The sequence below is a fragment of the Myxocyprinus asiaticus genome, chromosome 25 (assembly GCF_019703515.2).
Source record: "Myxocyprinus asiaticus isolate MX2 ecotype Aquarium Trade chromosome 25, UBuf_Myxa_2, whole genome shotgun sequence".
In the NCBI taxonomy this organism is placed as follows: Eukaryota; Metazoa; Chordata; class Actinopteri; order Cypriniformes; family Catostomidae; genus Myxocyprinus; species Myxocyprinus asiaticus.
Genome location: NC_059368.1, coordinates 29,805,169 through 29,829,534, shown reverse-complemented (window position 1 = coordinate 29,829,534; position 24,366 = coordinate 29,805,169). Strand labels below are relative to the sequence as shown.

Here is a 24,366-nt window from a genome sequence, read left to right as displayed (position 1 = left end):
GCGTTCATTCAGTGTGATTATTTATATAAAACAATAACTATTTCAGGACCTGTATTCTGTTCCTCGGACTATTCTACCTCATGGAGCGTCTTTCCACGGTCATCCTGTTACATTGCACATTACTTACGAATCTACCAAAGACACATTCACCTTGGAGGTACTGTCACACGCATACACGTACTTCCTAAAGACAAAACTCTTTCCATTCTGGCAGTCGCAGCACACACATGCAGACACGTTGGATAAATTGCAAGTGCAGTTGATGTAAATGGAGAACGTGACAAACGTTGTCCCTGTTTGGAGAGTGGAGGAACGTTGATAGATAGCAGGTGAACAGTCAGTGTGAATGTAATACTCACAAACACAGGGGTCTCCCGGGTAATTGTTCACTCTGCTGACAGGTATTTGCTTTGCCTTATATTTATGCATTGATCAAAAGAACCGTTATTCGTGTGTGTGTGTGTGTGTGTGTGTGTGTAGGCCCACAGCAATGAGACCATAGGCAGCATCAGATGGAAGATAGCCGAGCAGCTCAGCTGTCCAGTGGACAATGTGCAGATAATTGCCAATGACAGCATGGTGAGTCAAACACATGCTGTGATCCAACACAGTCATATTCGAGCACTGCCCAGGTGCTAAACACTCTTACAACCCAGGCCAGCACTGTGTTGGACTGTGGCAGTTATTATGACTGCATATGGTGCCTTTGTTCTCTGAAACTTATTATATTTCCAGAGAAGTGATTCTGAGTTAAAACAAATTTTGATGGAACAATACATTTTGTATTGTGTGTGTGTGTGTGTGTGTGTGTGTATATATATATATATATATATATATATATATATATATATATATATATATATATATATATATATTGTTAGACCGATATATCAGCCAATAATTTCGCATTTTGAGGTTCTTAGCATCATCCAATAACTGTGCCTGCTCGGTCTATTAATAGAGGTCTGAAATTCAGTCACATTTTCTTTTTTTTCTTTTTTTTTTTACCTGCAATTAATGTCTACTATCCTAACAGCTCTCTTGTTGAATGTGTTTGCAGTTGACTATGAATCGTGACCAGAAGCTGTTAAATCAGCTGGGTTTTTCTGACGAGCAGAGTCTGACAGTAAAGAGCTCAGGAACAGGCACTCCATCAGGCAGTTCAGCAGACAGCTCTGCCTCAGCCAGCTCCAGCAGCAGCGGGGTCTTCAACTCTGCGTACGCACTTGAGCAGGTACACACACACTGATCTGACAACGAAGATTGGATAATACTTGTTAGATTGAGTAAACACTAATTGAGAAAGTACACAGTATCTCAAACACAAACAAAAAAAAGTGCATTATTAAACAGTGGTTCTCTAAATTCTGATTGGATGTCGCATTTGAATCTGTGGCATGTTTTATATTAGGGTTGGAAACAGCCCACCATGAATGAACTAGGTTACTTGGTGGAAGGAGTGTCTATTCCTTTAATTAGTAATAATACATTTAACTGTTTGTTGAACATTTTGTGTCTTTTATTTATCTTATTGCTGCGGCAGCATTTTTGTAAAAGTGATAAGCAACGACAGTCCGTGTGTTACAATTGTTATCAAAGTTTAGAACATCCACAGTATTTTACACATGGTAAAATCCAGAGCTGGGTAGTAACGTGCTACATTTACTCTGTTACATTTACTTGAGGACATTTTTACTTTTAAGAGTAGTTAATACTGGGTACTTTTTACTCTTACTCAAGTAAATATCTAATGAAAAAAATTACTTTTACTTTATTACAATGGGTGACGCTCCTTTCGTTATATTACTGGTTTTAATTAAATAAGTCTTAATAAATGCGTAATTTATTGAGAGATTTTTGAACTGGACTTTTACGGCAGCGGAACGTTACATCTGTGCTTTGTCACTCGAGTCGAGTCCACTGCAGCAGCAGTAAGCACTCAAAACAAACACTTTCTTTCATCATGCAGTGCCTTAATTTTACACCAAGACTAGCGGATATTTCAAGATTATAATTGCTGCTCCTACTCGTTGCGGTAAGTTTTGGCGATTATGATAACGTGAGTTTGTCTGTGTTGTGGTGATGGTCATTTTCAGGGTAGGCTCTTATAACCTCAGTTTCTAAGTATACATTTTTATATCAGTACTGAAATATATCAGTGCCTACTGTATAAATTCATGTAAACATCCGCGTTAAGTGTAAATGCCTTTTGCTATACCGATCGTGTGCGTGCGTGACTACTGGAGCACATTTCTGCACGTGCACGCTGCACAGCAACTTTACGTTCGACAGATGCAGCGCGTTTTTCTCATGGACCACAGAGAACAAGCTCTGAACTTAAATAAGCCTAACACACATCCAAACACAGAGATAAGGTGCAGTTTACCCTTACTGTACAAAACTAATGATCTCAATTCTTTCTTCACTGAAAATACTGTAACTTCACTGAACTAAGAATCCTACAAGACTTTAAATAGCTGTGAAATAGCGACAGTAGGTGTTAATAAAGCCTGATCTTGCTTTGTTTTATATCGTTCATGTTTTTCACCGTAATAATTACTAGAAACTCATTTCCAAACTTCTTCTAATTAACAGATTCGTCCAAATCTGACAAGCGTATTTGACATATTTTACGTATTTTAAACAGCCATAAATTAATATTCTGTCATAATTTCCCCGCCCTCATGTTGTTCCAAACCTGTGTGACATTCTGTATTTTGTGGAACCCAAAAGATGTTAGACAGAATTTTAGAGACTGACAGTCTCAGTCACCATTCCCTTTTAAAGCCAAAATTCTGTCTAAAATCTCCTTAATTGTGTTGCATTGAAGATAAAAGTCATATGATTCGCAAAAATTGATAAAGGTAACTGGAGACTGTAACTGCATGCATTTGTTTGCACATTTCATTTAAACAAGAATGATATGAGTTCAGCAGCACACAGGCCTAATGGTTTAAGAAACCTATAAAATATCCAAAGGTAAACGCCAGTTAGAACGGGAGTTGGATAGAACAGGAAGACAATTTGTAAATTTTTCCATAGTTCATTGATGTTTCAACCCCTTCAAATTATACTTGCCTATGAAAGTTTACGCTGGTTACGTTTGTAACCATAGTTCTGTAAATTCCGTATGACCATCAGAGATGGTGTTACAGTAATGGATGATCGCAGCGGCAGCCAGATAGGTCGAAAAAAAGTATACCAACGAAGTCACATAGTGATGTAGGCCGAGCTGAGGGAAATATAAGCCACTGCAGCTCGGCACCTAGCCTCAGAACATTGTAGCATATTCTGAGTGACCAGGAACTCTGGCGGTCATCTGGAATTTACAGAGCCATGGTTAAAAACGTAACCAGTGTTCTATTACATTCCTCCTGACCGCCAGAGACAGTGTTACAGTAATGGAAGACCAATACCAAATTCACGAGGAATGACTCACCAGACAACAGGGTCATCACCGGAGAACAGCAGAGCTCACATCATGGGATGAGGCAACATTGATGTTGTAGAATCTTACAAAAGTCAAAGAGGGAAACGCCCCTGAAGGCAGCCCATGAAGAGGAGACTGCCCTGGTAAAATGGCAAGTGACTGTCTCAGGCAAGGGTCGTTGAGCCTTCTTGTATGCCATGGTGATGACCTCCACAACCTACCATGATAGCCTCTGTTTGGATAGAGGGGCACTCTTCTTAACGCGCCCAGAAAAGACACAACTGATCAGATCGTTTCCACTGCACAGTAGCCTCTACATAACATCTCAAAGCCCACATGGGGCACAAGGAAAGAAAACGTCCATCATCACTGGACTCGAGCGCTATTGGTTGGAAAGAACACAGCTCAATAGACTGATTAATGAACAGATGAAGGAGCACATTAGGAAGAAAGGTCGTGTTGGACCAGAGAGTAAAACCAGTGCCTTCCAGTTTCCATCTCATGTAGGACTTATGGACAATGCATGAAGCTCGCTAACCCTCTTAGTGGAAGCAATGGCCAGGAGGAAGGCTGCTTTCAAAGACTTCCACTTAAAGTCTGCATTCTCAAATGGAGGTACACAAAGAGATTCAAACACCAAAGTTAAGTCCCACACTGGGGAATGGGGAGTGCGAGCAGGATTAAGACGTCTTGCACCCTTAAGAAAGCTGCAAATCAAACTGTGGGAACCCAGAGACGAGCCCTTAAAGGGTGAGTGGTGCGCCAAAATGGCTGCCACATAAACCTTCAGGGTGGAAGATGCCCTACCACTTTCCAAAAACCTTGTATGAAACTCAAAATTGCTGTAACTGCAATGCACAGGGTCAAGATCACGACTCTCACACCATGAACAAAAAAAGCTTCCAGTGATGGGCATAAAGCAGTCGTTTAGAAGTAGCCCTTACATTTAGAACAGTGTGAACAACCGAGGGCTCACAGTCTGTTAAAAGGGAGTCGGTCCAAGACACCATACCCATAACTGCAGATCGGTCGGTTCTGGATGCCAAATACGGCCGCCCAGCTGGGGTAACAGGTCTTTCCTGGGGGGAATTTGCCTCGGTCTGCCCACTAATAGAGTTAGAAGTAGGGGAAACCACCATGGTGCTACCAGAAACACCCTGTGTCTTCCCTGAGCAATTCTGTGAAGCGTCCACAATAGAGGAATCGGGAAAGGCATACAGGAGACAATTCGGCCAACTGTGCGACAGTATGTCTTTTCCCAATGGACTGGACGTCTCCGTCTGGGCAAACCATAGTGGGCATTGGGTTGTGTCCTCCGAGGCAAAGAGATCCACCTCCACTGTACCGAATTCCTTCCAAATCCACTGGACTACATCCGGGTGAAGCCTCCATTCCCCTGGATGTAACCAGTTCCTGGACAGAGCATCTGCGGCCCGATTGGTTACCCCCGGCAGGTGGACAGCCCTCAATGATGCGGAGCGGGGAAGCGACCAGGTGAGAATGCTGTGAGTGGGCCTTAACAAGCTCCTTGACTTCGTGCCCCCTTGATGGTTCAAATTGAAAACAGTTGAAGTATTGTCTGAATGCACAAGCACATGGCAGCCCGCCAGCACTGTAGAGAAGTACTTCAAGGCCAGAAAAACTGCCTGCATCACCAGAAGGTTGATGTGGTCCATAGACTGGGCTTGCGACCACTGGCCACTGATCCCTCAGTGTTTCCAGACTGCACCCCAACCCGTGAGGGATGCATCGGTTGTTACCACCTCCCGACAGGAGGGAACAATGCCTGGGAGGACGATGCTGTGATCATACATTACTGTAACACCGTCTCTGGCGGTCAGGAGGAATGTAACAGAGCCATTGTTCTACCATTGTTTAACAGTGGCATTTGTAATGACAAGGCCATTAGGTAAGACCATGGGTGTCTTCACATTACTGTGGTTAGGTTAATGTTGATAGTCTTTTCTAAAATATAAATAAACTGTAGTGTTTGTTATGAAAAATCTAATTTCCTAAACACATTTAGAAACCTTTAACTACAACTTTCACAGTTGAAGCCTAATAGATGATGATGTGTATTTTAAAAACTGATGATACTTGTCGCCTCTTTACCTCGTCAGTGCTGTTTGATGTATAGTATGTGCTGTCTAGCAGTTTGAGAGGTTTGACTTTCTCCATACAACTCTTTATACTAGAATGCTCTGTGTAGAATTCAAATGGGTCACATAAGTTTTGTGTTTTCCACCGACTGTCGCAGTATCGAGTGAAGCCAGACTGAATCACACAAGTTTCACTCTGCGCTGTTCCAGAACACCGGCGATCTTATCTCTGGAGCGCGCTGATGTGAGCTGCGGTGGTTCACACAAAAGCATGTTTCATTCACCCCTCACAGATGTGTGTTTAAGTTATGAGAGGCATGAATACCATTAAATTTTCTTCGGCAGCAGCTCCGAGTCCCCCGACTTTCACAGAATTTTCAGTGCAGGAAAAACCCTTAAAAAACATCTCCCTCCAAAGTGGCTAGTAAGAGTGACAGAGTGACATTTGGCGGGTGTTAATTTCAAACCCTGATAATAAAAATTATTAATATTATTATTCTGTAATAATAAATGTGTATTATGTAATGGAATGTTTTGGTGTAAACGTCCATTATGTTGCATATAAAAGTAACTAGTTACTCGCTACTTGAGTATTATTTTAATTGGATACTTTTTTACTCTTAATTAATTATTAACATCTTTACTTTTACTTCTTATTGAGTAATTAATTTTTTCAAGTAATGGTACTTTTACTTGAATACAGTTTTTGGCTACTCTACCCACCTCTGGTAAAAATCACTAACGCACAGCCAATCGGAGCTTTTGCTTTATTTTTGACCTCTTCTCTCCTATAAACTGTGTGTGTGTGTGTGTGTGTGTGTGTGTGTGTGTGTGTGTGTGTGTGTGTGTGTGTGTGTGTGATTGCAGGAGAAATCTCTTCCTGGTGTGGTGATGGCGCTGGTGTGTAATGTTTTTGAGATGCTTTATCAGCTGGCCAACCTGGAGGAACCCAGGTAAACAACCCACAGACCCTGCTAGCTATATTGGTATTTGTTTGTCATTTGAGTCTTCAATTTTGCTGTCTTTTTTTATTTTTTTATTGTAAGCTTTACTGGTGTCATCTAGAACTGGGGTTTTCAAACTTATTGATGCAGAGGGTCCCCAGATATGATGATCCCCTTGCGAGGATTTATTTGAATATATATAGTCACATTTATACTGTGTAACAAAAAATAGTAATTGAGATATTATAAAGACATGTTATGTTGCACATGTTGTTTGCAAAATTTACTAATTTACTTTTATATTGTTATTGCACTAAAGACAAAGGAAATAATTAAATATTATCTAGAAAATATTTACTCTGTATCAAGACAATGTATCATTTTACTACACAATATTAGTATAATATTAGATCTATAAACCTGAAGTGAAACATTTTCAATTTAAATGTATTTGTTCTGCGTTTTACAAGTACAATCACAACACAAGTACAATCTATTTTTAAAAGTATGTACATTTCAAGGAAGGCAAAATAAATCGTTAGAAATAAGATTTTATTTTTTTATTTTGTGCACAAAACTATATGTAGATTTATTTTAATTTATTACCGGTACTGTTAAAATCTATGGCTGTCAATGGAATAAAATAATCACGATTATCCTCATGATTTTTACCAGTCTTTAGAATGCAGAATGAAACAGTAATCATGTCAAATATGAACCTTTTTGCATTTTTTAAACATTTTAGCATTTTTTTTTCCTCTAAAATGTTTTGTGGACCAACATAGCACCCTTTTGGGGTCCACTGGGGGTCCCTGGTTTAAAAAAAACCCTGATCTAGGAAAACCATATATATATATATATATATATATATATACACAGTTGAAATCAGAAATGTACATACACTTAAGTTGAAGTCATTAAAACTAATGTTTTAACCATTCCACATATTTGTAATTTTTTTTTTTTATTATTATTATATTTTTCCCTTTTTCTCCCCAATTTGGAATGCCCAATACGCTCTAGGTCCTCATGGTGGCGTAGTGACTCGCCTCAATCCGGGTGGCGGAGGACGAATCTCAGTCTGAGACCGTCAACCCGCGCATCTTATCACGTGGCTTGTTGAGTGCGTTACTGCAGAGACATAGCGCGTGTGGAGGCTTCACGCCACCCACCGTGGCATCCACACACAACCCACCACGCGCCCCACCGAGAGCGAACCATATTATAGCGACCACGAGGAGGTTACCCCATGTGACTCTACCCTCCCTAGCAACAGGGCCAATTTGGTTGCTTAGGAGACCTGGCTGGAGTCACTCAGCACGCCCTGGGATTCGAACTTGCGAACTCCAGGGGTGGTAGTCAGCGTCTTTACCACTGGCCCCCATTCCACATATTTAATATTAGCAAACTATAGTTTTGGCAAGTCGTTTAGGACATCTACTTTGTGCATGAAACGAGTAATTTCCAACAATTGTTTACAGATGGATTGTTTCAATTTTAATTGACTATATCACAATTCCAGTTGGACAGAAGTTTACATTAAGCTAACTGTGCTTTAAGCAGCTTGGAAAATTCCAGAAAATGATGTCAAGCCTTTAGACAATTAGCCAGTTAGCTTCTGATAGGTGGTGTACTGAATTGGAGTTGTACCTGTGGATGTATTTTAAGGCCTACCTTCAAACTCAGTGCCTCTTAGCTTGACATCATGGGAAAATCAAAAGAAATCAGCCAAGACCTCAGAAAAAAAATAAAAATAGTGGACCTCCACAATCTGGTTCATCATTGGGAGCTATTTCCAAATGCCTGAAGGTACCACGTTCATTTGTACAAACAATAGTACACAAGTATAAACAGAATAGGTCCACGCAGCCATCATACCTCTCTGGAAGGAGATGCATTCTGTCTCCTGGAGATGAACGTAATTTGGTGTGAAAAGTGCAAATCAATCCCAGAACAACAGCACAGGACCTTATGAAGATGCTGGAGGAAACAGGTAGACAAGTATCTATATCCACAGTAAAACGAGTCCTATGTCGACATAATTTGAAAGGCTGCTCAGCAAGGAAGAAGCCACCGCTCCAAAACCGCCATCAAAAAGCCAAACTACAGTTTGCAAGTGCACATGGGGACAAAGATCGAACTTTTTGGAGAAATTTCCTCTGGCCTGATGAAACTATCTTTTTGGTCATAATGACAATCATTATGTTTGGAGGAAAAAGGGTGAGGCTTGCAAGCCGAAGAACACCATCCCAAACGTAAAGCATGGGGGTGGCAGCATCATGTTGTGGGAGTGCTTTGCTGCAGGAGGGACTGGTGCACTTCACAAAATAGATTGCATCATGAGGAAGGAAAATTATGTGAATATATTGAAGCAACATCTCAAGACATCAGTCAGGAAGTTAAAGCTCGGTCGCAAATGGGTCTTCCAAATGGACAATGACCCCAAGCATACCTCCAAAGTTGTGGCAAAATGGCTTAAGGACAACAAAGTGAAGGTATTGGAGTGGCCATCACAAAGCCCTGACCTCAGTTCGATGGACAATTTGTGGGTATAACTGAAAAAGCGTGTGCAAGCAAGGAGGATTACAAACCTGACTCAGTTTCACCAGTTCTGTCTGGAGGAATGGGCCAAAATTCCAGCAACTTATTGTGAAAAGCTTGTGGAAGGCTACCCAAAATGTTTGACCCAAGTTAAACAATTTAAAGGCAATGCTACCAAATACTAACAAAGTGTATGTAAACTTCTGACCCACTGGGAATGTGATGAAAGAAATAAAAGCTGAAAGAAATAATTCTCTCTACTATTATTCTGACATTTCACATTCTTAAAATAAAGTAGTGATCCCAACTGACCTAAGACAGGGAATGTTTTCTATGATTAAATCTCAGGAATTGTGAAAAACTGAGTTTAAATGTATTTGGCTATGGTGTATGTAAAATTCTGACTTAAACTGTTTGTGTGTGTGTGTGTGTGTGTGTGTGTGTGTGTGTGTGTGTGTGTGTGTGTGTGTGTGATATATATATATATATATAGTTAACTTGTTATAACTGTTCATCCCATTTTTTTCCTGTTCAGAATAACTTTACGTGTAAGGAAGTTGTTGCTGCTCATCCCGACTGACCCGGAGGTACAGGATGCCCTCGATAACTTTGTGCCGAAAGAGTCCAGCGTCTGGAGTCACCAGGTATCACCTGAACCAGTGGTTTTCAGTCTTTTTGACTCCAAGGCCCCCCCACTGTCCAAGACAATATTCACAGGCATTGAATGAAATATTCATAACTGAACTATAAAATATATTTGATCATTACATAATTCCCATACTTCCATTTGTGTTTTCATTGTTTTCATGTACTGTTACTCTAAAATGTGATAGCAGTAATAAGGTATGCTTAAAGGGATAGTTCACCCAAAAATGTAAATTCTCTTTTCAGTTACTCACCCTCATGCCATCCCAGATGTGTATAGCTTTCCTTCATCTGCTGAACACAAACAAAGATTTTTAGAAGAATATTTCAGATCTGTTGGTCCATTCAATGCAAGTGAATTGGTACCAACATTTTGAAGCTCCAAAATGCATATGAAGGCACCTTAAAAGTAATCCATTAGACTCCAGTGGTTAATTCTCTATCTTTGGAAGCAATATGATATTTCCTTTTTTACTATAAATTCTCCACCATGCCCAGTAGGGAGACTGAAAGTGGAGACTGATAGTAAAAAAAGACTTAAATATTGATCTGTTTCTCACCCACACTTATCAGAATACTTCAGAAGACATGGATTTAACCACTGGAGTCATTTGGATTACTTTTATTCTGACTTTATGTGCTTTTGGAGCTTCAAAATTTTGGTACCCATTCACGTGCATTGTGAGGACCTAAAGAGCTGAGATGTTCTTCTAAAAACCTTTGTTTGTGTTCAGCAGAAGAAAGAAAGTCATACACATCTGGAATGGCATGAGGGTGAGTAAATGATCAGAGAATTTTCATTTTTGGGCGAACTGTTCCTTTAACTTTTGAATGGTAGTGTAGGTAAAATCGAATACTGTATAAATCTGTACACTAGCTATGTGACTTAACGTTGTGAGAGCAGTAACACACGTTACTTTGTGTTTGTAGAAAGCAGGGTGAACGCACAGGACAATGTGCTCTAGCAGACAGTAAATAAGACACTCTCACTCTCTCTTCAGAAAACTCTGTTTACACTGGGGTCTGTTTCTCAGTCCTCTAAGTCTCCGTCGCTGTCCAGTAAACAGCAGCATCAGCAGAGTGCAGCGTCCATCCTGGAGTCTCTGTTTCGCTCATCTGCCCCGGGCATGTCTACATTCAGAGTGCTTTATAACCTAGAGGTACAGAGCACATGTTAAAATACTTTCTATTGTCCTATTATCATGAACAGAGAACTATAAATAAACCATTTTGCAAACAGTTATTAGTGGTGCTTGCTAAGGCCAGCATCATTGTTACTATTGCTCAAATTTAGGAGTAGGGATTTGAACAAACCCTAAGTATTAAACTTCGGCACGTAACTTGTTTCGCACCATTTGTTTGTGTTATTACTTTTCTAAGCTATCAGTCTTGCAATTTTTCGCCTGGTGGACAGACAAAGAAAACTACAGAAAAACCCCAAAGACTTAAATTTAACCCTTAAATGCATGGGAATTTTACCAAACACTCTTACATTTCTGGGTATTTAGAGACCAGGCAGATATATCTATCACAAATGAATCTACAAAAGTCCCAGATAGTGTAAAATTTTCAAAATATTTCAAGACAATTAGAGAATAATAGAATAAAATATATTTTGATGTTGAATTTTTCATTGATCAAAGAGATGATGCAACAAATCCAGAACAGGATTTATTTCTTTCAAACTGAAATTTCAAGAGATGCAACTGGCTGTCAAACACATATTGAGCTACACAAAACACATACACCGATCAGCCACAACATTAAAACCACCTGCCTAACATTGTGTAGGTCCCCCTCGTGCTGCCAAAACAGCGCCAACCCGCATCTTTTTGTTTTTGGCACTGTTCGGAGTAAATTTTGGAGACTGTTGTGCATGAAAATCCCAAGAGATCAGCAGTCACAGAAATACTCAAACCAGCCCATCTGGAACCAACAATCATCCATGCGATTATCTAATCAGCCAATCATGTGGCAGCAGTGCAGTTCATAAAATAATGCAGATACCGGTCAGGCACTTCAGTTAATGTTCACATCAACCATCAGAATGGGGTAAAAATGTGATTTCAGTGTTTGGACCGTGGCACGATTGTTGGTGCCAGATGGGCTGTTTTGAGTATTTCTGTAACTGCTGATCTCCTGGGATTTTCACACACAACAGTCAGAACAGAACAGGACAGAAATGCCTTGTCGATGAGAGAGGTCAACAGAGAATGGCCAGACTGATTAGAACTGACAAAGTCTACGGTAACTCAGATAACCGCTCTGTACAATCATGGTGAGAAGAATATCATCTCAGAATGCTATTCTGAGATGCGGGTTGGCACTGTTTTGGTGGCACAAGGGGGACCTACACAATATTAGGCAGATGGTTTTAATGTTGTGGCTGATCGGTGTAAGTTACACATGAGCTACACATGTATTTTCTCAGGCACTTTTGGAGTCTAAATACAGTAGATGCACAACTTACATAATTTCAAAAGTACACCCAAATGACAACAGTAATTTAATGTGTAAAAAGTGAATACTTATACAAGCACGGGAACTTTACAGAACTTCTTCAGTGTGTCAGATATCAACATGCAGAGATACAGATGAAAGGAACACAAATCTGCTGAAGCTCAGGTTAATACAAAAATAATGGAGAATTGCGCTAGAAATGTTGCTTTTTTGTTTAGATCAAATTTCAGCTGCATTTAGGAGAAACAGTGTGCCATTTTTTTGTTTTGTTTTTAAAGCTTTCTTTGTCTTTTATGACTTTATTGCGGTTTATTATCATGCAGTAACACACTGAAATAGTGATTGATGTCATGATGAAATCAGAGACCCTCCCCTCGAAATCCGAACACAAGTGGTCACAGGAGATGCTATTGAGAGGCATGGTCATACTGGGTGGAAACAAGAATGTGTCTCGTCTGACCACATGTGATCGGATCACCAAAAACTAACACCAAGGCCATAGAGACTTGGAGTTGTGCTCTTTTGACCTGGGACAGAAAGCAGCCACCCAGAACATTCTAGCAACGCATTAAAAACCACCCTGAACACCTTAGCAACCACATAACATGCTAAAAACCACTCAGAACACCTTACTACATAGCAACATCCAGGTAAACACTCAGCTTACCCTAGCATCGTTGTGGCAAATTTTGCATGGCTGAGCACCACTCTAGTTACTAGTGACAAATCTAGTTACTTTTGGAATTCTGTTTGGTGACGCTTACCGGATCACTTATGCGATTCAAATGGCTTCCCTTGATATCATAGAGCAGTAATCCAATTTTCTGTGTCAGCCTGGGTGTGTGACTCATAGTTTCCACATGCTGTATACTTTCACTTACGCCTGCCTCTTGATACAGGTGTTGAGCTCCAAGCTGATGCCCACATCTGATGATGAAATGGCAAAGACCAGTGTCAAATCTTTCTGTGAGAACTTCCTCAAAGCCGGAGGTCTCAGGTAGCGCTTTTAATCACAAATCCCTGCAGGACTTCTTCATGTTGAACATTGTGTAGACTTAAATTCTGTGACTTATATCATTGTTTATGTCTTTCCATACCCATATGGCTTTCTTCGGTGGGACACAAAAGGTACATTTTTGAAGAACTTACTGGCCACTTGTACATTGTGGTGCTTTTGCATCTTTTTTGAAGCTTGAAGCTCCAGTCCTCATTCACTGTAATTACATGGAATAGAGCAACCAGTACAATTGTTCAAAATTACTCATTTTGTGTTCCATGTTTTGGAGGAACTCATCTATTAATAGGGCTTAATGGTATAATCATTAAACTCAGTGGTGTGTCATCTCTCTCTTTGTCTGCCTCAGTCTGGTGGTTAATGTCATGCAGAGAGACTCTATCCCATCTGAGGTGGACTACGAGACCAGACAGGGTGTCTATTCCATCTGCCTGCAGCTGGCCAGGTGCAATCTCATTTATCAGTCTAGCAGTCTTGCCCAATTTAGCTATTTTTGTCTTTATTTGTACTACTTTTCATTCTTTCTGGCAACTGTGGTAAGCTTCCTATCTGGGCAGAATTTTTAGACATTATAGGTAAGTGAAGAGAGTTCGAAATAGTAGGTGGCAAAATAAATGCCTTACAAGATGCCTCATTTTGCCCAGATTCATGCAATTATGTATTAAAGAAATATTTCATCCAAAAATGTGAAGTATGTCATTATTTGTTCATCCTCATGCTATCCAAGATGTGTATGACTTTCTTTCTTCTGCTGAACATAAACAAAGATTTTTAGAAGAGTATCTCGGCTTTCTAGTTCCATACAATGCAAGTGAACAGTGACCAAAATGTTGAAGCTCCACAAAGCACATAAAGGCAACATAAAAGTAATCCATAAGACTCCATATCTTGTGAAGCGATGCAGTCGGTTTTCGGTAAGAACAGACCAAAATATAACTCCTTTTTCACTGTAAATCTTGACATCAGCAGTCTCCTTGGCGATCATTCTTTCAAGCTTGATTGCAATAGTGCCATCTTGCGCTCTGAGCATGCGTCAAGCACTAGGAAGTGTAATCGAGCTTGAAATCATGATTGTGCCTAGAGACTGCAATGGCAAGATGCACTGTGAAAAACGAGATATGTTTTGGTCTGTTCTTACCCAAAACTGATGGGATCGCTTCTGAAGATATGGATTAAACCACTGGAGTCTTATGAATTGCTTTTATGCTGCCTTTATGTGCTTTTTGGAGCTTCACAGTTTTGGTCACCATTCACTTGCGTTTTGAGGACCTACAGAGCTGAGATATTCTTCTAAAAATCTTTGTTTGTGTCCTGCAGAAGTAAGAAAGTCGTACACATCTGGGATGGCATGAGGGTGAGTAAATGATGAGAGAATTTTCATTTTTGGTGAACTATCCCTTTAAGTATTGTATGCAGTCATGAATTCAAAGATCCACCTCTCGACAAAATCCAGTCATAAGTGGTCACAGGAGACGCATTTGTGATGCATGTCATTACCAGTTCTAGGTCTAAGTGTTAATGAAAGCATGTTGATAAGCATCCTGATAAGCTCCATTTAATTTTTCAGACTAGCTCTTTGTCTTCCCTGTAGGTTCCTGCTGGTGGGGCAGGCCATGCCCAGTATTCTGGATGAAGAGTTGAGCAAGGACGGTGTGGACACACTGTCCTCTCGACCGTTCCGTAACGCCGGTCGGCAGAGTGGCCGACAGCTTTCCGTCTGTGGAACGCCAGAGAAGTCTTCCTACAGGCAGGTGTCCATGTCTGACAGATCATCCATCAGAGTGGAGGAAATCATACCAGCAGCCCGTGTCGCCATACAGGTGCACAAGAATTTCCGAAGCGTTTTTAATTGTCATAATTATTTTCTGCCCCATTCTGACTCATTTGCTTTGTTATGTCAGACAATGGAGGTGGGAGACTTTACGTCCACAGTGACGTGTTTCATGCGGCTCACCTGGGCGGCAGCTGCAGGCCGATTGGACCTGGTTGGCAGCAGCCAGCCAATCAGAGAGACCACCAACTCACTTCTACCACTGGGTGTACGCAGCAGAGTCAGCAGCACAGGTGAGACGGGTCAGAGTAGTCGATTATTTGATTAGTGAGGTCGACTAGTTTATCTAGATTTTCAAGCTTAAAGGGATAGTTCACCCAAAAATGTAATTCTCTCATCATTTACTCACCCTCATGCCACCCTCATGACTTACTTTCTTCAGCAGAACACAATTGAAGATTTTTAGAAGAATATCTCAGCTCTGTAGGACCATACAATGCAAGTGAATGGTGATCAGACCTTTGTAGCTCCAAAAATCACATAAAGGAAACATAGAAGTAATCCATATGACTCCAGTGGTCAAATCCATATCGTCAGAAGCGATGTAATAGGTGAGGGTGAGAAAAAGATCAAAATTTGTCATTTTTTCAGCAAAATCTGCATTTTCACTTTTACGTGTGAAAGTCACATATGGTGCCTGTTTAGTTTCACTTTCACATCTGAAAGTTAAAGTTAAAGTGGAGATTTAGAATAAAAAAGGACCTAAACATTGTTCTGTTTCTCATCCACGCTTATTATATTGCTTCTGAAGATATGGATTTAAACACTGTAGCCTTATGGAATACTTCTATGTTTCCTTTATGTGATTTTTGGAGCTACAAAGGTCTGATCACCATTCACTTGCATTGTATGGGTCTACAGAGCTGAGATATATTTCTAAAGAAAACTTCATTTGTGTTCTGCTGAAGAAAGTCATACACATCTGGGATGGCATGGGGGTGAGCAAATGATAAGAGAATTTTCGTTTTTGTGTGAACTATCCCTTTAAGATATATGGCAGTGCTTTAAAGGGTATGCATTTAAGGGATCGTTCACCCAAAATAATAAAATTCTGTCATCACCTTCTCGCCCTCTTGTTCCAAATCTGTATTGCTTTCTTTTTTTCCATTGGACACAAAAGGAGATGTTAGGTAGAATGACAGCCTCAGTTACCATTAACTTTCATTGTATAAAAAAAGATATCATGAAAGTGACTGGTGACTGAGTCTAACATTCTGCCTAACATCTTTGTGATCCACAGAAGAAAGTAAGTCATAACACTGAAAAACATTGAACCTTGAGCTTGGCATGTCAAGCTAAAAATAGTCCATTTTTGAAAAACTTGAGACCCATTCTGTTGCACTCCATCTAGCATTTTCCGAATGCAAGAAACTGTGTTGAACTCACCTTAAGAAACATGTCTAAATGCTGTCTGGTGGCCCCTAATCATTCAGAGCTTCTTTTAAAACTACCTTGTCAACTAATCGTTCAGACAACTCAGTGACTAGTCGATTATAAAAATATGTAGTTTTGCACATACCTGATAAACACTGTACATCTGCCTTTTGCTCTCTACATGTCTTTATGTTATTGTGTGTGTGTGTGTGTGTTGCAGGAAGTAACTGTAGCTCTGGCAGTGAGGGAGAGATCACCACATTACAGGCAGGAATCTGCGTCAAACAGCTGTTTGTGTCCATCAAAGACACCATCATCGCACGAGAGGCGCTCTCCTTACTCGTCACATGCCTTCAGTTGCGCTGTCAACAGCTCTGTAAGAAAACACACTCACGCAAAAGGGAAAACCAGTGTGTTTGAAAGAACTTAAACATGTTCGGCTATGTTTTTATTGTAAGGCATCATCAACACTTAAATGTTTCAAACAGTCACGTGCTACTGTTTTGTTTACAACAATGACCTGATGTATACAGAAATTTGCATTCTGTGCACGGTATACAGTACATACTATATACTGCAGCTATAGTAGTAGTAGTAGTAAGGTATTGTGCTGTTCTGACCATAGCAACACTTCCCTCCCACTTACATATGAAAACTGCACTCTTTTGCATACATACCTTTAAAATGACTCTTTTTATTCTCTTTCAAGCTTCATTTTACACTCTGCCTTCTGTGAATGATTTCATCATTGATATTTTGCTTGGGTCACCCAGCGGAGAGGTCAGTGTCTCCATTGTTTCAGTTCTGTGTGATGATCTTTCACACTGTAATATTATACTCTACTTATGAGATACCTTTTGTTATTTATTTATTTTTTTTATACATATTTGCCCTCATGAACACATAAACAGATCCGACGTGTGGCTTGTGATCAGCTGTACACTCTGAGTCAGTCAGACACGTCAGCGTACCCTGATCTCCAGAAGCCCAACCTCTTCCTGCTGAAGGTGGTTCTGACAGCTCAGCTTCCTCTCTGGTCCCCCACCAGCATCATGAGGGGTGTTAACCAAAGGTAAGACACACTAAACATGCATGCTTTGTTTTACAACTGCAGTTTAATTATTCCTCATTACATAAATGCAACCATGAAATCGCCTCATATATGATAATATTGCTTTATACTTAAAGGGATAGTTCACTCAAAAATGAAAATTCTCTCATCATTTACTCACCCTCATGTCATCCAAGATGTGTATGACTTTTTTTTTGCTGAATACAAATTAAGATTTTCTAAAGAATATCTCAGCTCTGTAGGTCCATATAATTCAATTCAAAAGCATATTGAGGCAGCATAAAAGTTATCCATATGGCTGCAGTGGTTAAATCATGTCTTCAGAAGCGATATGATAGGTGTGAGGGAAAAACAGATATTTAAGTCATTTTTTACTATAAATCTCCACTTTCTCTTTCACTTCTTCATTCTTAGTTTTTTGGCGATTCGCATTGTTCATGCATATCGCCACCTACTGGTCAAAGTTAGAGATTGATAGTAAAAAAGAACTTAAAAATGTATCTGTTTCTCACCCACACCCATCTTGTAGCTTCTGAAGACATGGATTAAACCACTGGAGTTGTATGGCTTTTGAAGCTTCAAAGCACCATTCACTTGTATTGTATGGACCTACAGAGCTGGGATATTTATTCTTAAAATCTTTGTTTGTGTTCAGCAGAAGAAAGAAAGTCATACATATCTGGGATGGCATAAGGGTGAGTAAATAATGAGATAATTTTCATTTTTGGGTGAACTATCCCTTTAATGTTATTATAAATGAGATGATAAACGGTTGTTGTTGATGTGTACAATATTTACTCAATTCTAGTTGCATATTAGAAAACAAAGTTATTTATTGTAATTTACTGTACAGAGAGAAACTGGAGATTGTCCAGTTAATGTCTCTGTGTGGCAGGTAATGTAAAAAAAGTTAGAAATTTACAGAAGAGAAATTGAAGCTCCAAGACAATATGCAATATACACATATTCAAGTCAAGTCAACCTTTATTTTACAGAGCACATTTAAAAACAACAGAAGTTGACCCAAAGTGCTTTACAGATCAAACAAACAAAATTACAGAGTGATATAAAAACACTGACCCCCAAAAGTATTTGGGCATTTAAGTCACACTTAAAAATGTATGACTGCCCTTTCATTAGAAAACAATATTTCAAATAAAGAGATTTTTTGGGTTTTAAATAAAAAAATAGCTGTAGTGTTCAAAATGAAGAAAAGTATATGGAAATTGTTTGGTTGTCAAACTTTCATGTGATAAGTACTGGAAAAGTGCAATAAGAACTACAGTCTAATGCTACTTTCAACCATAAAAAGCCCACAAAAAAAAGATATTGTCTGGGCTTTGGAAATAGAGTAAAATGATAAATGTTTCCTGAGGAAAAATGATTTTTGGATGTTTTCTTTAGGTTGCTTTCGCAGTGCACAGAGTATTTTGACCTGAGGTGCCAACTCCTGGATGACCTGACCAGTGAGTGTCCTGCATTATATTCCCAACATGTGCCTTCAGATATGAATATAACTTTGTGGGAGTGTCATTTGCACTTTTGTTCTGCTTATCTGAAGGGATTTGAGAATAATTGCAATTCCATTAGAAAGACTCAGTTATTTGCTGTGTTTCACCTATGTTCAGCATCTGAGATGGAGCAGCTTCAGATCGGCCCGGCGGCTATGCTGGAGGACGAGATCAGCTGGCTTGATAATTTTGAGCCGACTTGGACCAGCGAGCTGGAAACCAGTGAAGCTGACAACATCCTGCTGGCCGGACACCTGCGCCTAATCAAAACCCTGCTGTCCCTCTGCGGCAGCGAGAAAGAGCAGTTCGGTCAGCCACTCCGCTTTCATTTATTTCCAGAAAAATATTACACAAATATGGAGATGTGGAGTAGAACAGTTGTTGTGTTTCATGTGCTGCAGGCCCATCTCTGATCCAGCAGCTGTTGGATGACTTCCTCTTCAGAGCGTCTCGAATCATCCTGAACAGTGACAGCTCATCTAGCACTACAGCATCAAGTCACGACTTCCACCCAAAGTGAGAACAAACACACATTTGCACACTGACGTCTCTGAAATTGCCTGTAGCTCTACCCAAACATCTCTCCATTTTTCTGTCTGTTTGTCTCTCAGGTGCAGTACAGTGAGCAGTCGTCTGGCGGCATATGAGGTGCTGGTCATGTTGGCTGATAGCTCTCTCACCAACCTGCAACTCATCACTAGTGAACTTTTGTCAATGCACCATCAGTCAGACCCCTCCCTCTCCAAAGAGTTTGACGTGAGTCCCCTAATCACTATATCTGTATTAGAGATTGACCGATAGTGGATCGCCGATTCGACAATTAAAGTGGTGGAAAAAGCCCATAACTGATTCATCAGTAGAACGTTTTTAAAAATTGATTAATAGATTGTTAAAAAAAATTAAAAACAAATAAACTTTAAAGGGTTAGTTCACCCAAAAATGAAAATGCTCTCATAATTTACTCACCCTCATGCCATCCCAGATGTGTATGACTTTCTGTCATCTGCTGAACACAAACGAAGATTTTTAGAAGAATATTTCAGCTCTATAGGTCCATGCAATGCAAGTGAATGGGTGCCAAAATATTGAAGCTCCAAAATCCACATAAGGGCAACATAAAAGTACTCCAGACAATTCTGGTGGTTAAATCTGTATCTTCTGAAGCGAGATGGTGTGGGTGAGAAACAGATCAATATTTAGGTTCTTTTTCCTTCACTTTCACTTTCTCCTTCTTCTGTTTTTGGTGATTCACATTCTTTGCGCATATCGCCCCCTATTGGGTAAAGAGGAGAATTTATGTTTAAAAAAATGACATAAATATTGATCTGTTTCTCACCCACATCTGTTATATTGTGTCTGAACACATGAATTTAAACACTGGAGTCATATGGATTACTTTTATGCTCCCTTTATGTGGATTGTAGCGCTTCAAAATTTTGGCACCCATTCAATTGCATTGTATGGACCTACAAAGCTGAAATATTCTTCTAAAAATCTTAATTTGTGTTCTGCAGAAGAAAGAAAGTCAAACACATCTGGGATGTCAGAAAGGTGAGTAAATCATGAGAGAATTTTCATTTTTGGGTGAACTATCCCTTTAATTTTTCCTTCCTATGACGTTCACAGACAAAATCCCAATAATAGCCATAAAAAATTAAGCTACGGTGCATAACGTGAGACTTTTATATGTAAACAAGCCCAGAAACGGAGACTTGGTGCCAATACAATGCTCTATGTTCAAGTATTTATCAGATAAAGCTTTTTATAGCCTATATATTCACTAGATGAAGGATTTTGTATATAGGTATTAAACCAGAAGAGGTTTAATGAGGAATAAGGTTTATTATTATTCAGAAGATATGAAGATGGAGAGACGATGTGCTAACAGGACACGTTTCCATATACTGTTGTTCATAGTTCCTTATTGTTCTTTGCATGCCCTGGCTTCAATTTAGAACACTCGATTAACTAATCAAAATAATATAAAATGCATTGATCTGAAGATAAAAATATGGATAAATATTGTCAATTATAAAATATTTAGATACAGCAAATCCCCACGAGGTGTCAGTAGCTATGTTTCCATCCAAGCTGCAAATTTCTTTTATGCGAAAACCATAATATCTCAAAAACAATGCGCGAATAAAGCCGCGTTTCCATCCCCTGTGTTCAAAATAGCAAAAACCTCACTTCCGGATAAATTGTAGCCACTGTGACTCTTTTCATAATAAAATAGTCGCGGTTTAGAGCACAAGTAAGAGACAAAACACTGTAAAACTGGTCTCATGTCTGGGAACGACAGTGCGTCACACAGTTCTGGGAGCACTAAGTGTGTGCGTTTCTCCTGCCTGATGATTTTACCGTGCAGATCTATAAAATAGTTCAATAAACCTGCTCTTCAGCACAGTTCAAGTTTGTGATCGAGTTACTTGCTCTTTAAACTCTATGCAGTCTTTGGATTTTCTAGACAGGGTTATTTCAGGATGACCAGAGCAACATTTCAGATGCAGTGATTGGTCTGCTCCTTATTCCAGTTATGAATGACTTATTCAGTCACATGACTTTTTTTGTGCGCATTTTTTATTCCTAATCAATTCAAGAGGAGTTTATTCTGTAAATTTGTTTCCATCTTAGTTTATGCACATTTTTTCTTATTAAATAAAAAATGTATCCACCTCAAGCAAGCGTATACGTTTTTTAAATTTTTTTTATTTGGAGATTGTATTCACATCTTGGTGTTTCCATCCATCAGTTTTTATGCAGTATCCCAAAAAGCGTATAAAAATATGTGGATGGAAACCCAGCTAGTGATTGTTTTATTTCACCTCTAGAGGCTGCCATTATACTGTAGAATCTCACCAATCTAATTGTAGAATCCTCCAGCATCTGCCACAAACAGAAAAAAAAAAAAAGCAAATATTGGCATAGATTGTTTTTGGCTGATAAATAATATTTCCAAAATGCAACTATCGGCACCCGATATATCGGTTTACCTCTAATCTCTATATCAGTCTAACTCTTATGTTGAAGGTTGGAGAAAAGAGGAATTTTCAGTTGACGTGTTCTTGTATATTGTCTTACAACAGCTGTATTTGCATGAATATTTTTGTCATTGTGTGTTTGTGTTGTCAGTATCTTCCTCCTGTAGACAGTCGCTCTGTGTCTGGGTTTGTGGGACTAAAGAACGGAGGTGCGACCTGCTACATGAACGCAGTGTTCCAGCAGCTCTATATGCAGCCTGGTCTGCCTGAGGTACACACTACACTTTTAATACTAGTACAGTTGGGACACTGTTACTCCACTAGGTGATGCCCTAAGTTTGAGAAAGAGTGGAGTACATTGTACAGAGAAAGTCCTTCCTGCTGTTTTACTCCATATTGTCATGATTAAATGACAAGCTGATCACGTGTGTGTGTGTGTGTGTGTGTGTTGTAGGCTGTGTTGTCAATTGAAGATGACACAGAAAACCCAGAGGAGAGTGTGTTCTGTCAGGTTCAGTCTCTGTTTGGTCACCTGATGGAGAGTAAGCTGCAGTACTATGTGCCTGAGAACTTCTGGAAGGTTAGATCGACATTTTATCTATACAATTTATTAGCATATTCGTGATTCCCTGGGAATTAAACCCATGACCTTGGCATCTCTAGCGTCATGCTTTTCCAACTGAGCAACAGGAACTTGCAGACACTGATTGTGACCTGAGTCTTGAATAGATGCTGCCAAATGTCTAAAACACTAAAAAGAGAATTCTGAATTTGTGACTTCATTGTCAAACTTGTATGAAAACTGTTTAATTTTTTTATCTGTAGTTTATTAGCGACACAAGAACATTTGAGGAAAACCCATATATAATGTGAAAATGTAATGAAAAGCTCAAAGATTGTCCATAATTTAAATGCACTTTTAACAAATTATAAGAATACTTTTATATTCCCTGAATACACAAGTTTCTTCATTTATAAAAGTATTCTTTTTAAAGTTAGACAAAAGAAAATGGTAAAATGCCATCAGAATTAAGGATCAATCAGAATTGATCAGTCTCATCACATGGGGATTGTGTTTTGACACAGATCTTTAAGATGTGGAATAAAGAATTATACGTGCGAGAACAACAGGACGCCTATGAGTTCTTTACCAGTCTAGTGGACCAGCTCGATGAACATCTGAAGGTACAGATCTCATGACCCCTATATGCTTAAACATAAGCATGCACTGTATGAACACACTAAAGTTGGTTTCTAATGTTCATGTTGGCTCCCGTTAGAAAATTGGTCGAGAGCAGATATTCAAGAACACTTTCCAGGGCATTTTCTCTGATCAGAAGATATGCAAAGACTGCCCACACAGGTATGCATTAACAGCCTGGAGGAAACTTGAATCATGTCGTGTTCTTGCCTGAGCTCTTCAAGGAAAGATTTAGCCAAAAATTGTAATGCTGTCTAGATTTACTCTCCCTCGTTTTGTTTCAAACCAGTACGACTTTTCTTTTTTTCATGAAAATATAAGAATAAATTTAGTAGAATATCCAAGCTGCTCCTCTGCTGCTGTGGACACCTTTATTTGTCATTATATGGAAAAGAGTAGCTTGGATATTGGACATGCTAGATAACTCCTTTGTGTTTCACGGAAGTAAGTCAGTCAAATGGGTTTGTAAATGATTACAGAATTTGTAATAACAATGGCTTGAGTTTGTGTTTGGTTGTGGTTTGCAGGTATGAGCGTGAGGAGACGTTTATGGCTTTGAACTTGGGTGTGACGTCGTGTCAGAGTCTGGAGATTTCTCTGGACCAGTTTGTTAGAGGAGAAGTGCTGGATGGCAGCAATGCTTATTACTGTGAAAAGTGCAAAGAGAAGGTACATTGGTGTGTGATGTCTTTTAGAGGTTGACCGATAGTGGATTTTGCCAATACCAATGACTAAGGTGGTAAAAATGGCTGAAAACGATTTATCGGCCAGTAGTTTTTAAAATAGATTTATGGAATCTTAAAATGTCTTAGTCTTTCTTTACTATGATGGGCACAGTCACAGAGGCTATTAGAGCCCAAAATGAATAAAATCCCAAATGTTATTTTGGATTTTGGATTGTTCAACCAATTATAACCAAAAAAAAATTGAGAGTTGCATAATGCAGGATTTTTAACTATTAACAAGCCCGAAACATACTGGGGAGTCTTATTTGAAACGATGGAGACATACTGCTATTACAGTGCTCTATAGTTAAGTAGGCTATTTACCAAATTAAACTTTTTATAGCCTATATATTCACCAGATGAAGGTTTGTGTGTGTGTGTGTGTGTGTGTGTGTGTGTGTGTGTGTGTGTGTGTGTGTGTGTGACGAGGAGGAGGGCATGGCCGGGCCGTGATGGAGCAAGATAAAGGGCAGCCAGAGAAGCTGGTTTGAGAGAGAGAGAGAGAGAGACGCACGTGGCCGCACTGCATGTGTGTGT

The 24,366-nt window shown here is 39.5% G+C and overlaps 1 protein-coding gene across 11 annotated transcripts in view; it reads left to right on the top strand.

The window, feature by feature from the left end:
- usp24 (ubiquitin specific peptidase 24) overlaps positions 1–24,366 on the top strand; it is a 112,520-nt gene that overhangs the window by 48,294 nt on the left and 39,860 nt on the right. For 8 of the 11 annotated variants that reach the window (XM_051654564.1, XM_051654569.1, XM_051654565.1 and 5 more), the window contains 22 exons: positions 47–157; positions 481–579; positions 1,061–1,234; positions 6,397–6,482; positions 9,550–9,658; positions 10,661–10,819; positions 13,019–13,116; positions 13,484–13,579; positions 14,702–14,954; positions 15,036–15,198; positions 16,560–16,715; positions 17,049–17,119; positions 17,251–17,411; positions 18,816–18,877; positions 19,040–19,231; positions 19,324–19,438; positions 19,534–19,678; positions 22,055–22,174; positions 22,358–22,483; positions 22,990–23,088; positions 23,184–23,266; positions 23,632–23,773. In XM_051654564.1, coding sequence (XP_051510524.1) covers positions 47–157; positions 481–579; positions 1,061–1,234; positions 6,397–6,482; positions 9,550–9,658; positions 10,661–10,819; positions 13,019–13,116; positions 13,484–13,579; positions 14,702–14,954; positions 15,036–15,198; positions 16,560–16,715; positions 17,049–17,119; positions 17,251–17,411; positions 18,816–18,877; positions 19,040–19,231; positions 19,324–19,438; positions 19,534–19,678; positions 22,055–22,174; positions 22,358–22,483; positions 22,990–23,088; positions 23,184–23,266; positions 23,632–23,773 — 2,820 coding nt within the window. The remainder of the gene's footprint in view (positions 1–46; positions 158–480; positions 580–1,060; positions 1,235–6,396; positions 6,483–9,549; positions 9,659–10,660; positions 10,820–13,018; positions 13,117–13,483; positions 13,580–14,701; positions 14,955–15,035; positions 15,199–16,559; positions 16,716–17,048; positions 17,120–17,250; positions 17,412–18,815; positions 18,878–19,039; positions 19,232–19,323; positions 19,439–19,533; positions 19,679–22,054; positions 22,175–22,357; positions 22,484–22,989; positions 23,089–23,183; positions 23,267–23,631; positions 23,774–24,366) is intronic. The other 3 variants (XM_051654568.1, XM_051654567.1, XM_051654570.1) reach the window with 2 other exon arrangements.